The sequence below is a fragment of the Micropterus salmoides genome, unplaced genomic scaffold (assembly GCF_014851395.1).
Source record: "Micropterus salmoides isolate LMB-PRFRI ecotype aquatic unplaced genomic scaffold, ASM1485139v1 Ms_hic_scaffold_7, whole genome shotgun sequence".
Classification (NCBI taxonomy): domain Eukaryota; kingdom Metazoa; phylum Chordata; class Actinopteri; order Centrarchiformes; family Centrarchidae; genus Micropterus; species Micropterus salmoides.
This window is the reverse complement of record NW_024044459.1, coordinates 25,850,892-25,866,682: the sequence shown is the minus strand read 5'-3', so window position 1 is coordinate 25,866,682 and position 15,791 is coordinate 25,850,892. Positions and strand designations below refer to the sequence as shown.

At 40.8% G+C, this 15,791-nt stretch overlaps 2 protein-coding genes across 2 annotated transcripts; both read right to left on the bottom strand.

The window, feature by feature from the left end:
• Positions 1-443: 443 nt before the first annotated feature.
• Positions 444-8,976, bottom strand: LOC119892113 (valosin containing protein). The gene is made up of 17 exons (XM_038704218.1): positions 8,822-8,976; positions 7,013-7,124; positions 6,695-6,867; positions 6,464-6,606; positions 6,214-6,344; positions 5,992-6,123; positions 5,627-5,729; positions 4,985-5,118; positions 4,527-4,662; positions 3,765-3,877; positions 2,961-3,125; positions 2,759-2,881; positions 2,455-2,667; positions 1,952-2,260; positions 1,549-1,704; positions 1,275-1,429; positions 444-925 (listed from the first exon to the last, which is right to left on the bottom strand). The coding sequence occupies exons 1-17, from the start codon at positions 8,836-8,838 to the stop codon at positions 820-822; spliced, it is 2,421 nt and encodes an 806-aa protein (XP_038560146.1). The 5' UTR covers positions 8,839-8,976; the 3' UTR covers positions 444-819.
• A 273-nt stretch (positions 8,977-9,249) lies between these two features.
• fancg (FA complementation group G) lies at positions 9,250-15,548 on the bottom strand. The gene is made up of 14 exons (XM_038704219.1): positions 15,392-15,548; positions 14,644-14,743; positions 14,401-14,526; positions 14,113-14,285; positions 13,433-13,583; positions 12,878-13,008; positions 12,628-12,774; positions 12,231-12,391; positions 12,013-12,079; positions 11,553-11,869; positions 11,427-11,467; positions 11,161-11,334; positions 10,713-10,827; positions 9,250-9,774 (listed from the first exon to the last, which is right to left on the bottom strand). Exons 1-14 carry the CDS (start codon positions 15,470-15,472, stop codon positions 9,672-9,674), a joined length of 1,887 nt encoding a protein of 628 aa, XP_038560147.1. The 5' UTR covers positions 15,473-15,548; the 3' UTR covers positions 9,250-9,671.
• Between the last annotated feature and the right edge of the window lie 243 nt (positions 15,549-15,791).

The following is a 15,791-nucleotide window of genomic DNA, read 5'->3' as shown; positions in this document are numbered from 1 at the left end:
AGCTTATATGTTGCACTTCTGAACACAGACCAAATTATCCTTTAAAAACCCTTTTCAGTGTCACAGATTTAAATGGCTAATTGTAAAAAAAAAAAAAAAAAAAAAAAAAAAAAGAAAAGACTGTTGCTCGTCATATTGCTACAGCTACATTTTTCTTGTTTAAATTCTTTAGACAAACTTAGACCATTTCTATATACACACACAAACTTGTCTGCAACACACTGAAATTTCAAACTTGCACCAATAAAATAGTTCTATGAGTAGTTAATCATCTTTAACTATACCTAAAATGCACTTAGAGGATTACAAATACCCTGTGTCAGACAGAATGTACATTAACTCTGTATCAATAAAGCTTCAGACACCAATAATATTTCAATTTCGTGAGATTTTATTTTCAACAACATAACCTTGACAAATTTGTAATACATTATATGCTACTGTTTATTTAAAAAAAAAAAAAAAAAAAAAAAAAGGAAGTCATTAGCAATATGTTTTTTTTTTTCCTCTCCTTTCTTATAGTCTAGCATAGAATCCCATCACTAAAGCCATTCATGTTGGTTGTGATATACTGAGAATGAGGCCACTCAATAATGCCCCCCCCCTCCCCCAATCTGCATCACTCACTCACCTTCCAGTTCCCTTACCCCCACCCACATCAAAGCCAGGGCAAACCAAGCGGCTACATGCTTTCTCCAAGGGAAGTCATACAAAAAAAAAGGAACACATGAAAGAAGCACAAAGTCCTAAAAATGTGGAATCTGGTGAGAATTTGTACAGGTGTGATCCCAGTACTGACCACTGTGGGGCAGTGTACATTTATCCATAAAGGTCGTCATCGTTATCTTCATTGAACACCGGACCACTGCCAGTTCCTCCTGAGCCATGGCTTGGACCACTGCCACCTGCAGCACTAGAGGGAAACCTGAAAGAGAAAGGAGTCATTTTACCATTTTTAAAGGTGGTGGTGGGGGTATTTTCAAATGACACGGCAACTGGTGCTTCTGGCAACTTTAGTACTTTGAGGTGTGAAGCAATAACTGGATCTTCTGCAGTCAGTGATTCTAGGAAAATGCATTCTACAAACATCTTTTTAAACATGAAGATCATGTCTTATGTCTGTAGACAGAAGACTTGCCCAATCAGCGCCAATATAGGTCTGCTCTAGTATGGCTACCAATCAGAACAGAAGTTTATTAGCAGAGAAGCTGAATGGAGAAAGAATACTAATCCACACAGCACACTTGTGCTAATACAAAACGTCAGAAATGTACCTGAAGCTGCCAAAGCCACGGCTCTGCTGCAGTGTCTGAGCAAACATCTCATATTTGCGAATGTCATTGTCACTGACGGAGCGGCGAGCAAATCGCATTGCCTCTTCAAAGTGGTCCTTCCTGATCTCTGGCACAGGATCATCCTCTTCCACCTCCTATGAGGGGAAAAAAAAAAAATATGAGCGTGTCATTAGCATGAAAAACATCTGAAGCAGCAGAGCAGGTGTGCGCAGATGCGGAAAAGTGAATAAAAACGGGCAGAACAAGCACTGACCATAGCTGACGGGTTGGTCTGCCTCTCCCTCTCTCTGCGGATCTCATTCTCGATGCTCTCTCGGATGGCCAGCTTACACGCCCGTTGGCAGATCTCTGTAAGATCCGCTCCAGAGAAGCCATTGGTCATCTTTGCCAGGTAGTCCACGTCCACATCCTATCAACAAAGAAATTACAAAATATTTGTTTTGCACCATCCTTCTACAGGGCATCGTCAAGTTACATAAAGCAAATCTGACATTTTTTAACTCTGAGTATCGTAAGGACAGTTAATCTGACTACTAATAACAGAAAGTAAAAGGCTTGAACACAAACCATTATAAAAAAATAAACTAAAAACAAACTGAGAAACTATGACCAAGTCGTAGGTCTGTTAGTGTAAAAACAAGTAGTAGCACTGTCACCTTGCTGATGGGGCTCTTGCGGAGGTTGGCTTTCAGGATGCTCATCCTGCTCTTCTCGTCGGGGAGGGGGATATAGATGAGCTGATCCAGACGGCCAGGTCTCAGGATGGCAGGGTCGATAATGTCTGGTCTGTTTGTGGCGCCGATGATGAAGACGTTCTTCTTGCTGGACATTCCATCCATCTCTGTCAGGATCTGGTTGATGACACGGTCGGCTGCTCCACCACCGTCTCCCACATTGCCGCCACGGGCCTTGGCTATGGAGTCCAGCTCGTCAAAGAAGAGAACGCATGGGGCAGCTTGACGAGCCTGGAAACATCACACAGACAAAAATACAAATCACAACACATAGGGTCTTACAAAACAAAGAAATTAATTCTGTAGAGTGAAAATAGTTGCAAAACATAAACCATGTGTTGTTCTGCAGATTAAATGTACAATATTTCTAGTTCAGTCTTCTACGCACCCAAGTTATGTGACAGACACCCTCACAAAATTCTCACCTTGTCAAAGATCTCTCTGACATTGGCCTCAGACTCTCCAAACCACATGGTGAGCAGCTCAGGTCCTTTGATAGAGATGAAATTTGCCTGGCACTCATTGGCGATGGCTTTGGCCAGCAGAGTCTTACCACAACCAGGGGGGCCATAGAACAGCACACCCTTGGATGGGGTCATGCCGAACTTCAGGAACTTGTCTGGGTGTTCCACTGGGTACTGAATTTAAGGGGGGGCGGCACAGTATGAGTACACTCATTTGTGATGGATCAGTTTCCATTATGATGTTAGTTCTGAGAGAAGTTCATACCTGCACCAACTCCTGCAGCTCCCTCTTGACATCATCCAGACCGCCAATGTCCTCCCAGGTGATGTTGGGAACCTCAACCACCGTCTCTCTCAGTGCAGATGGGTTGCTCTGGCTCAGGGCCCACTGCAGGACAATGTTTACCAAGTTAATAAGGGCTCAGAAGGCCATTATAAGACAATATACCAAATAATACAGTTCTTACCTTGAAGTCATCCATAGTGACAGCAAGTGAGTTCATGACTTCAGCGTCAATGGTCTCATCCTCTAGGTCAATCAGGTCCATCTTCTTCCTGATGGCCTGCAGGGCAGCTTCAGAGCAGAGCGCAGCCAGATCAGCACCCACATGTCCATGGGTCTCATTGGCCACCTACATAAACGATAGAGAGCACAACGATACTTTATGGTCCAGTATCCCAAACAATACACCTTCATTAAGTATAACCATGAACACTGTAATGAAGTAACTCTAAATATGATGCATTATAAATAATATATATATCTATATCTCTTAATTTACTGTTAGTTAATAAATGAATTTCAGCCATGTAGAATTGCAAATCAAACAAAATGCTACACAATATGGTCAAGATGACAGTCCTCTGTAAGTTTACGTCCCTTCATTTTTTATATTCTGACAGAATGTAACAATTTAATGTTAAATGTCAAAATAGGTGCGCCATGTAAGCAAAAACTGTGTAGTTTTACTTTCAAGTTACAGCCAACAACAAGGGGTGGTGTTGGGACAGTGGATAAGACACATGCCTTTGTTATGAGAGACCTGGGTTCAATTCCCCACTGTGACACATCTACCAATGTGTACCCAAGCAAGATATTTAACCCCTAGTTGCTCCAGAGGTGTGCGACCTCTGACATACTTAGCAATTTCAAAATCGCTTTGGACAAAAACATCAGCTAAATGAATAAATGTAAACCACCACCACATGACTCCACCGCTCAACACACTGCTTTGTTGTGTCACGTGACTGCAGGAAAATTGCGTACAGACCTGTTCCAAGTCAACATCGTCAGCCAGCTTCATGTTTTTGGTGTGAATCTGAAGAATCTCTAATCTGCCGGTGGCGTCAGGGATGCCGATGTCAACTTCCCTATCAAAACGCCCTGGAGGTGGTGAGGGTTTAAAACACAATTATTAGTTCCAATGAAACCAAGAGCAATAAGACACACTTCTAGATAATTTAAGAGCAGAGCTGGCAGGGCCTTCTTGCCTAGTCCAGTATATGAGTTGCAAAAGTAACAGTTTACATTTTACAAATCATTTGATGAATAAGCGAAATCCAATTCCAAGCCCAGACTGTCAGAAACATCCCATCACCAAACCTTAATGCCCCAATACTGGCCCACTGGTGAACCACAGAGCCCACACAATAAACAGCAGCCAGCATTTTCTAATCAGTGATATGACAACCTGCTTTAGTGAGCCATGCAAGCAGAGCAGCGATAGTCTCCGATTATTATACTAAACATTACAGGCCACAAGACAAAATTGACTACCTACTGGTAGTGTTTGCTCCAATATTTAAAAAAGAACTAATATCAGGAGAACACATGTGATGCGGCATTGTCTAATAATTTATGCGTTCAACATAACCAACTGGAACAATGCAAATACAACAATAAGACCTGGGTTGAATGAATTACATTTCTTTAATATTTTGTGAATTGCTGGTTTAAGAGTTTACTAGTAGTATTTTCTACTTAATGCATAGACTTACCGCTGCAGTGACTGATCACAAAAGAGATAACTTACCAAATCTCCTGAGAGCTGGGTCAATGCTGTTGGGTCTGTTGGTGGCAGCCATAACAATGACATGAGCTCTCTGTTTCAGGCCATCCATAAGAGTCAGCAGCTGAGAAACAATGCGCCTCTCCACCTCACCATGGGTCTACAAAATAAAAAAAAATAAAAAAACAATTCACTTTCACACTTATCTTGACAGTGTATTGACTGAATTTGAGTCCTTTGTGATATCACTGTCATCTAATGACTGGACAAAGCCCCGATAAGCTGATTAAATTTTACCGATTTATATTTTAAAATCAATGTGTGAAGGAGTATTGTTCAGAAGGAAATACCAAAACATTAAGAAATTATACATCACAGACTACACTTTGTGCAATTTTAAAACTTTCCTAGGTCTGGACATTTATCACAAACACTGTACTGTTACTCAACTATCCATTAGTTTTATTTCTCTTCCCACTCACCTTCTCTCTCTTAGGAGCGATTGCATCAAGCTCGTCGATAAAGATGATGGCAGGAGCGTTCTTCTCTGCTTCCTCGAAGGCCTTTCTCAGGTTACTTTCACTCTCTCCTGCCAGCTTACTCATTATCTCAGGACCTAAAAGGGAGGGCCAAACACTTTGATTTAATAGGAAACCATAACCTCACAGCATATACTATATTCAAATAATTTATGAATCACAAGATAAACCCTGTTCCATCTAAACACTCTAGTAACAGAGGCATTCATGTCTGAGATTGAATCCAATGCGTAAAGTACATGCATGGCAAAACTACAAGTGAAATAGTGTATTAACCATAAATTAAAATCTCACCAACTGAACTTGTATTCTAGGAGATGGGACAGCTCTCATCTCTGTACAAAATGTGAGCTGCACCCCCTGCAGCTAGCTAGCTCAGCTAATCATGTCACTAAAGGTAATATGTTCTTCAAGGTATTTCCCAGCAACCACTGATCTAATAAATACTTCTAACCAACCCCCCCCCCCGCAAAAAAAAAGAATTACAAAAGAGCAAATGCAAGATAATGCCATCAGGGACCCAGTATTATAAAATGGCCTATGGAATAAGTGTGTCTACAAGATAAATATAAATGGTATTCACACCATTAATCAGGAAGAAGAAAGCTCCAGTTTCATTGGCTACGGCTCTAGCAATCAAGGTCTTTCCGGTTCCAGGAGGTCCATACAGCAAGATTCCACGTGGAGGCTAAAAATGGGGGGAAAACTTTTTTTTAAAAATCAGAACCTACAAATGTATTTAAATTTATAGCAAGATAAATAATGACAGACTGAATTCCTCCACAATTAAAGCCTACATCATTACACAAGCTGAAAGTCAAAACACCACCAAGAGCAGCAAACATATGTTGTGAGGGAGTGTGTTTACTTTGTGCTTTACTCTTGTGATTCAACACTTGAAACTGACACATTTGCTTGTTCCTCCACTCCGATTAAAAAGGGTGCCTTACCTTGACTCCTATGGCCTTGAACAGTGCAGGGTGTCTAAGAGGCAGCTCCACCATCTCCTTGATCTGAGCTAACTGCTTCCTCACTCCTCCAATGTCATCATAGCCCACCTCGTTCAGGGACTCTTCCTCATCCTGCATGTTTAAAAGCAAGATGTCCAAATTTCAATGCAGTTTATTTTGTTGAATGTTAATCCATTCACTGTGTGTGCACCTGCTACCCACCTCTCTCCTGATTGGCTCTCCCTCACAGTGGATGACTGTATCAGGAGCAACGATGCAGTAGGGAGAGGGATCAGTCTCTACCACCTTGAACTCCACAGCACGCATGCCTCCTCTGACGAGGAAAATATCACCTTCACAAGGTAAAAGAAAACAATGTTAATGTTACCACTCTAACAGAGCTGCACATTATACATTGAAAAAGATCAGCCAGGCAAAATGAAATATTTCAGAAATGGAAATTTGTATTCACCTTTGCGGATTGGCCTGTAAGCCTCAAGAAAGTATGGCTTTAGATAGACCTCAAACAGGTTGCCAGTAATTCCCTCTACTGTGTCATCTATTGGGAGGACGTGGATCCTCTTTCCATACTTCACATCAGGACATGGCTGAATGCTGAAGGAGATATTAAACTTAATACCACTTTTTATTTTTACAAAAGGGCCGTGGAAAGAATTTAAGATGAGTGAGTGCTTTTCCCTACCTGATGACATCACCCAGGCGGACCCTCAGATTGTTGCGGACCACCCTGTTCATGCGAACCTTTTCATCGGAACAGGTGTCGTCAGACAGCACGATGCACACAGTCTCCCGCCTCTTCTTTCCCTTCATCAGTACTGTATCTCCACGGAAGAGCTGCAGCTCGTCCATCTTGGTCTTAAGAGGAAAAGTTATTGTGAATCTCAGTGTTATCACTTTTAAAATAATCAGGATGAAAAATATATCCAAAGATCTGATCTTTTAAGAGATCACAGGGATTATAATTTAGAATCAGCCATGCATGAACTTTATAAATCTCTACCTGAGAGAGGGAGACCACGCTGTTGTCTTCATTGATGGATTCATCAACAATCAGTCTGTTGGGTCTGTTCTTCTGTTTCAGAATTGCAGTGGCTAGATCATCATTTTTGGATCTATGTTTAGAAAAAGATAAGTTGTACGTCAAACAATACTTCTTAGTGTCCATCTTCAAAAAGGTCTCATGCAGGTCCTTTAATAACCAAGCAACTCAAATTAATAAGTACAGAAACCATTAAAATCTCACCATATCACAAGCAGATTTATGTTAGGTTTGTTAACTTCATTAAATCTGAAAGTAAAACCAAGCAGTTGAGGTGCTCTGTGACAAAGTGAAATTTCTCATGGTTTCTGGTTTTGTTTCTCTGGTACATCTTCAGGGAACTGGAAAACACCCTGTCATTAAACACCCCTTGGAGGACAGCTTTCTGTGTTCAGGAGGTCAATATAGTGAATTCCTTACCCACATAATAACCCAAGATAAGTGTCTGAAGAAAGATCAGGCACACTTAGTACTCAGCCATGAGCACTCTTGCTATTGACAGTTTGTGTTTTGTATTGCTAGTTATAAAATGATTGAGTATTGTAAGCATTTGTTAATATATAAGCCCATCTGGCAATAAGAAAAGCAAATGAATTTATATATCATACATGATCGGGCATTAGTCACTTCTAGAATCCAAGTTTTCTAGTGTTCATGTGCCTACATTATTATTAATATTAACGTTAACTCGAAGAATAAATATGTAACGTTTTCAGCACAAGAAAACAGGTTTGCCAGTTATATTGACGTTAAACGATACCCATAAATAATACTAACAATCATGTGTACATTCAGCATACACGGAAACACTGACCAGTAGTTAAGGTTAAGATTCAAATTGCCACAAGTTTCAAGAAAACTCTGGAGCAGGATTTGTAGTTTTCCTTTCATGTTGTTAGCATGCTAACGCTAGCATTTTAGCTGCCAGGCAAGAAAGCGAGCCCAGATGACACAGCAAAAGAATTAGAAAAAAAAAAAAAAAAAAAACTTTGTTAGCTAGCTAAGATCCTCGACCGAAATAGTGACGTTACACTTCTATCGTGACTTTAAATACATTAGCTGCCAACGTACGCATGAGCTGCATCTTAAACAGATGAGGAAATTTATTATTTCACAACAGTCAATCGTTTAGAATGAATAGCTTAAGGCTGCTAGCCTAGCCTAGCTTAGGTGACAGCTCGCCATGAAGTTAGCCACCTGGTGACGAACGTTACAGTTTTCTTTCGTGTAACCGTTACGTGAGCCTATTGTCTAAGTATATGTTGTTTGTTACTTGTATACGTTTCTCTGTTCCTTTTAAAAATTAAAGCCAACTCTAAAGATCGGCTGATGTCGGCGGACAGGCCAATGGTGAAGATCTTGTGATGGTGGATGGTTTTGGCCTTGACACTGTTGCTAAGCTAACGTTAGCATTGAAACACGACAGCGATGACTGCGCTTTGTCAAGTGGCTGTCACATAGCTAACTCAGTACCGTTATATGGTCAACGACAACCGTGTGGGTGACAACAGTCAATAATTCATCGGCATTGTACTTAATTGTCAGTGAATTTGCAATGTTAGGTTATTCAAGCAACGGCCTGAAGTGCGGAGGCTGAAGTAACTGACCCCATTAGCGCTCCTGCTAGCAAACTAGGTAATGCATTAGCAATCAAGCTAACTTTTGTAAACGAATGTATTCTGGGCTGACGTTGGCCAGTTAAAGGGCATTTGCTGATAGCCATTGTGTAAAAAATGCCTTTTAATAGAACTTAAAGATATTTCTACTTACTCCCCTCCCGAGGCCATGGTCGTCCACCTGAATTACTATTAATAAATAAACAAATTCTAGCTAAATGTTTAATAGGCTTAACCGGTTCTCGTTACTCAACGTTGCCTGTGATTCACACGAAAGAGCAGCGGTTTCCGTGCTCTTCTATACAATTATACCATGAGCTGGATGCATTCGTCGTTCTGATTGGCTGGGGGTTGTCCATCAAATTCGGCAACCAATGAAATTATCTGGAGTCTGACGTTACCGAGAATATTTACACGAGTGGGCCGTTCCTACTTTCAGCAACTTTTCTCTTATTGGTCATTTAAGCGTATAACCAAACCTCTGCTATCCAATTAACGTGTCCCGCGTTGATATTGAAGAATCACAGAAACATGAAATTGATATTTTGCCCTTTAAAATAACAGCACTTGTGTAAAGAAAAGTCCTAATTAATTTGAGATTTATTTGTAAAAGCACTCCATACATCATCGGTATAAATAGGCAGCAACAGTTGATGGTGTGTATCTTCTGAAGTAGAATTTATTTTGCTTTATTTTGAAAAGCATCTTGATCGTCTTGATTACCTTTGCCTGGCCAAAATACACATTTTATTTTCTATAAGCCAGTTTAGACCCTCATTGCAACTTTATTATTTAACTATTTTTAATAATTTTTCATCATTTAATGACTAAACCACCGGCACACTGTGTTCATTCTCAGCCTCAAACACTGTAAGCCCGTTCAAGATGCTTTATTTTACTGTCCCAGTAGATGTATGTTTGTTGTGGGTATGGGTTTCAGTTCACAAGCCAGAGAAAGTTGATCCTGCTCAGTAAGTGATAGGGTATTCTTCTTTTGTCCCTCTCTAGGCTGACATGGTAGGACCAAGTTCCTGTATTCTGTGGCGCAGCTCAGTGGAGTCCAACAAAGGGCAAGACTGTGGTTCCTGCAGGTACAGACAAAGACTCCTGCAACACAGATGGCATTTTCGAGTTAGAAGGAGAGCATAGTAAATGTGCTCCACCAATAGCAACAACCGACCAAATGTATTTTCTTTGAGAAATACCCTGTTCATACCTAGTATCTTAAATTAGCATTTACCAAGATTGTGTATAGATCCAATGAAGACAGACAGCAGGTCATACATGGCATCAGAATACATTTTGAGTAACATGTGTGATAAGATTTAACATCCCTGTTTACATTTGAGTAAATCTGTGGGGGAAAAAAGCACATTTTCACATGTGCATCATGACCAAACAGCTAGAAATATTATAATAGTCATTCGTTGATGCCCCAGGTGCAAGCTTACAGTTGAAATAGCTCGAGGTTTCTTATTAATATATACTGTAGGTATTTTATCAATCTATAAGGTGGAATGTGGTGGATAAATTAAAAATGTTGGTTGGGCAAAATAAATGATATATTTGATTTACCTGGTAATGAAATTTTCCCTGCATACCAACAACAATCAGGTGAAACAACAATATGCAATACTAGATGCTTCATTGTTTAGCTGTAATTTAAATTAATAGAAAAGTGTCTTTAGAATAGGTATATCGACTGTTTTTGAGAGATGTGTCATGCTATTTGCACATCAAGTTGAGAACAAAATCATTTAGTGTGGTCGGGGATACATCTGTGTTCACCCCACTCTACACAGTGCATGGTCACATGGGTTCCTAACTACCTCTGAGTGTGGCTTGTACAATCAAAGCCCACTACCCCACAGTGGGTTTTGGGCACATTCACACACGGGTTTAGAGCTGTACACATGTGACACGGTCACCTGAGACCAGGGTGCAAAATTAATTTTTTTTGTGCACCGGCCAAATGGCTAGTGAATGTTTGCATTCTGCTGTAAAACCCAGAGAAGACGGTGAATATAAGAATGACATTGTCTTACTCTACTGAGGGTTGTGTGGTGACACTCCAGGTCTTTTCCCAACAAGCTGCTGCCTCCCGTCTCCTGCCAAGCCTCCATAGCACTTCACCACACCACAGGCCTGCACTCACACAGTCTGAGACAGCACATTCAGCATGATGACATAGTGGGACCATGCAAGCCAAGAACCGATTCACTACAGTTCTATGGTACATTCATGTCAAATTGATACCGTTCTTTGCTCATACATGAACAAGACTGTAGGTGCTGGCTGTAAAAACCTCAAAGATAAGATGTGGAAAAACACAGAAAAACACTGCCCAAACATTGTTGTTCATAATGCCCAAGAACAGGCAAAAAGTGCATATGACTGACCTTAAATTGCCTTAAATGACCAAGCTGCTGCAGAAAAATTAGCTTCAAGCTCTGCTTTATATATCATTACGTTACAGCTGTGGTGTCTGTATACCTGGAAATGCCTGCAGGCTGAGCTGGAGGTCTCTCAGTGCCTCTCTCAGTTGGTCTGTCTGGGTGAAGCTGATGCCCCTACCAGCTAGAGAAAGTCCCTTCAGCCTCTGGAGGATATACACATCTGTTTCCTGCTTGCTAACCATATCTGCACTGGGGATCTGTGGTGGGAAACCTGTAATCAAACAATCCACAGAACATAATGCACAGTCACAGTAGCTTTACAGTTTCTCTGTAAAGCATCAAAAAAGTCAGAAAAGTACTCACCTCTCTTTTTAAAGCGCACCTTCACCAGCAGGTTGATACACCTGTAATGCAGAGTACAATCTTATATGTTTGTTTATAATCACAAAAAACTGATGACAGAAACAAAGCAAATTTTATCTTAAAGACCTTGTGTAATGAGTCACAGCTTGTTTCCAGTCCGTCAGGTGAGTGTGGCAGTGACCTTGGAGGAGGTAGGCAGCCCCGACCCAGAGCAGCATCCCCACCCTATCTTCACCTTCTGAACACACAGCCCTGGTCTCGGCCTCACTCTTCTCCTCTGGCTCTTCCAACACCAACTTCTCTGGCAGCAGCTCCAGTGTCGTGCTGATGACTTCATCGCACAGCGCCATGCAGTCAGCAGGCCGGCGAGCCATGAGCAAGGCAGCGCCAGCCTCCAGGTAAAGCTCGGGCAATTTGGGAAGGGGAGGGACCTCAGCTTGCACCTGAGACATACAGCAAATACATGTCAATTAACATGTTACGGAAATATTTTTCCCTGGGCCAAACACATCATGGTTTCTCACAAAAAATATATCCAAAGAGTTGTTATATTATCCTGCGTGTCTGTCAGTGTTTTCAGTCTTACTCCATGTTGATCCTCTGAGTGAAGAGCAGCCAGCAGGTCTAAATAACATTCCACACCCTCTGACAACCTGAAGAAACAACGAAGGCACCCATTTAACAACTACAGTGTGCACTATGTGTCTGGTACTATTCTCATTTCCATTTATGCTTTCGGGTTTTTAGTAGTGGTCCGGTGCCGGAAAAAGACAGAAAATTTGAGCTCTACGCTGGTCTTCTCACCTCCCATGGAGCACACACTTCAGGGCCAGATTGTGAAGGACAGAGAGGGCAGAGGGAACTGAGAGCAGGTAGCTCAGCGATTGGCTGCAGAGCAGTAAGGACGGGGAGAGGAGATCAGTAGTAGCCAGAGCAGGCTCTGTGGCAGAGGGCAACATCAAAGTCTGTGGGCCAAGACAGGTTTCATGTATCAGTACGCAGGCCTACACTTACATGAATGTGTGGCCCAAATATACTCTTTGGCTCACCTGCTACTCTATTAGAACAAAGTAGAACAAAGGACAAGATTTGTTTTAACAATAAAAAGTATTTATCTACATCTACAAGACACATATCACAGAAATTTAGCTAATTTTTCCCTCCTTCCCTTTATATAGTGTCTTGTACTTGTGTTACTCACTGAGTGCAGCAAACGAAGAGCTTGTATCTCAGCCTGGGTGTTGCCCAGCTGTCTGTAAATGAGCATGCTTTGATACAGAGAACATACACACTGGGAGTCTGTCTCTAGTGCCTTCCGGTAACACTGCAATGCCATCTGAGGGCGGCTCTGGAGACAAATGCAAACACACATGTTCTCACTGCATGCAAATGCTCCAAGCTGTTGTGCCTGGTTTTGTGTTTGTACATGTAGACTCTGTCTGCATGTGTACCATATGGGTAAGGCAAGAGCCTGAGAGGAGGTGTGTGTATGCTATTAGAGTTCTGGGAGCAGGCAGGGAAGAAGCTGTCTGCAGACCAGTCAGCGCGTCTGAACTCCGACCCTCACTCAAGCTTTCTGCACCTTAATGAAACAAACAGAGGATTATACTACAAGCTTCAGAAGTCTGTTTATACATCACTGCCACACATCTCTGTTCAGTTTAAATAAATATTTCTAAATTTACTTTTTAGGAACCTATGACCTACTCACCAATACTGACTCTGGGAGCATGCAACCGCAATTTACTCACATCTATTTTAAAAAATCAATACATTCAAATATATCAGTTTGGATTTAGATATTTTTCTGTACTAGTGAGTTTGTCTGCTCCTGTACTCTTTTTTTGGCACACGTGCAGAAAAAGGAAAAGATTATATCAAGGTGAAATAGAAAGCACAGAGCAATAATCAAGACATTTACTCTACACTTAAGCTTTACACAATATTTAAGTCTGGTGAACTTGTCCTTCAACATACATCAACAAAAAAACATGAAGGTTGCTGACCTTGGACAATGAAAGTACAGATCTGTAGTAATTCAACAAGCCTTCTTGGGTTCATCAACAGGAGTGGAATGTTTCCTCCTGCCTCGCTCTTCATCTTCATGTCATCTCTAACTCCAGCAGATAGTGTCTCAGACAAAGAGAACAACTCATCCTGCATCGAGGGAAAACATGCAATATAGTTTTACAGTGTACTTATATTTTTTTATAGTCATATCCACAACAACAACAAACACAAAATCAGGCCTGTACTATCCCACACAATTGGTGACAGTAGAATGCCTGCAAAAATACATTTAATGTTCTGGCAGAGACAGAAAAATAGATATTGGGGGAAATTGCACTTGAATTGTTTTAAAGAAAGTTTGTCGCTTGTCACTTGATAGTATTTAATGTCATTTAGAGTCATTTGTCTTATAAATAACAAAGAAGGGTCATGAGAGAAGATGAAGGAGATAACACTGCCTGAACATGACGAGTAAAATATCTTTTTAATCTATAATGTAACCTTCTGGTTGGTTACATAACAAACAAACCATGGTGGAGTTCACAAACCACTGTTTTAGGAGGACTCTTGGTTTGGTCCACACTACAGGCTAAATAACAGCCATCTAATTAGCCTAAACAAACTAGATGCAACATAGTTACTTTTAAAATATGGTGGAGCACACAAACAGGATTACCTGGAATCCCTGAATAGTTTTCAGCTGGCAAGTGGCAAGCCATATTGCCCACTGCAGACAGAGAAGGTAAAGTACACAGGAATTCAAAGCTGTGCTTTCCACTGATTTGAGAAGTGTTCTCCAAAACACAGGATGGTCTGAAGCAACAGGGTCATGTCCTGTCACCTGTAGAACTGCAGGGAACAAGAGCAAGCAGTAAAAGTCAGAGTGGAGCAAACATTCAAACTGGACGTATGGCATCTTCATCTACATCTATGGTTTTCTCATAATTTCCCAGTGTAGGCATACCTCTCTCTGTGGCTTGTGTGAGGAGCAGCTCAGCTTCTGAGAACTGCGACTGAGCTGCAGAGGACACACAGGCATTGTATACCACTGTCAGCTCCAACTGTGTGTGGTCTGCAAGAGGAGGGATACCTGCAGGAGAAGGACATTGGGAAAGGAAAGCAGGGACACAGAAGATGCATAAAAGGTAATAACTGAGCTCTTCGCCTTAATGTATAAAGCCTTTGTATTATGAAGGAGATGGAGCACCTTGAATTTTCCTTAAAAGTTTGTGAAACTCTGAGGAACACGCTCTCAGATGGGTCAGGATCTGGTCTCTGTCCAAGGCATCTCCTCCTCCTTCTTGATGCTGAAACAGTGTAGTGAAAGCAAACAGGAAAGTACTTAAGTACTGGACTTTTACATTACAATTTATACTATTTCACATTGCTAAAATATGGATATATGGTACTTTTTAAACTACAGCATTTATTAGATATAGTTTAGTATAAGTTGCCTCTTGAAAAAAATTACAAACAAAACAATCAGTTAAAATAAGCTAGTTACTGCATTAAAATGCTGCTTACATGTCAATGCATCTGTAATAATAATCCAGTATAATACCAAGTTGAGGAGCCATTCTGCATAATGTTTAACGTAACTTTTACTTTTAATATTTGAAGTACATTTTTCTGTCAGTACTTCTGTATTTAAGTTAAGTAAAACAGGACTTTTTTATAGTGTGGTATTGCCATATTTAACGTTACTAAAGAAAGATTAAAAGATGTGAATGCTTGTTCGACCTCTAATAAGATAATATTCTGCAGGATGTCATTAGATTCCAAAAGTATACATTTAACATTAACAAGGAATCAGTATCTCTTGACCAATTCATAAGCATAAACATATTTATATAATGTTAAGTTACCGTTATTGCATTTCATGATGATGTAAGTTCAGATGCAAACATAAACCGCTGAAAAGAGTAACGTTAGACACACAACAGCTAACTACTTACCTTCCATTTGTTTACTAACTCGTTGTTTTCCTGGATCCATCTATCTGATAAAGAAAGTGGGTGAGACATTTTATTAGACATTACATAGCTGCTTAGGGAAAAAGGTTTTTTGTTTGAACTTTCCCTCGTTTGTCGAAGTAAAGCTACCACCGGAAGTAAACATTAGTGAGTTTATTGCAGTGGCGCTGTGCTGCCCCCTGTGGCCAAATCAGGGAATGACAACGGCAGTCTGCTAACTGTCCAGCAGGTGGTGCTGTGACCGAGCCAATTTTAGTTTTGTTCTAGAAACTTCAATCTGTGTTATTATATTGAGCACACACACACACAGCCATCAAACTGGGAAGTGCTACTGCTGTGTGTTTTTTGGTCATTAGCTTTATAACGTTAATATGCTCAGTTG

What these genes read in the sequence shown, in the direction of transcription:
- LOC119892113 (XM_038704218.1), bottom strand. An exon ending in CGCCTGGGTGATGTCATCAG is followed by an intron (nt 6,607 to 6,694) that starts GTAGGGAAAAGC and finishes TATCTCCTTCAG; the next exon opens with CATTCAGCCATGTCCTGATG. An exon ending in AGCTGCAGGAGTTGGTGCAG is followed by an intron (nt 2,668 to 2,758) that starts GTATGAACTTCT and finishes CCTTAAATTCAG; the next exon opens with TACCCAGTGGAACACCCAGA.
- fancg (XM_038704219.1), bottom strand. Translation starts at nt 15,472, where the DNA reads ATGTCTAATAAAATGTCTCACCCACTTTCTTTATCAGATAGATGGATC. An exon ending in CTGTACTTTCATTGTCCAAG is followed by an intron (nt 13,009 to 13,432) that starts GTCAGCAACCTT and finishes TGTTTCATTAAG; the next exon opens with GTGCAGAAAGCTTGAGTGAG. An exon ending in CAGCCTGCAGGCATTTCCAG is followed by an intron (nt 10,828 to 11,160) that starts GTATACAGACAC and finishes GTGCTGTCTCAG; the next exon opens with ACTGTGTGAGTGCAGGCCTG.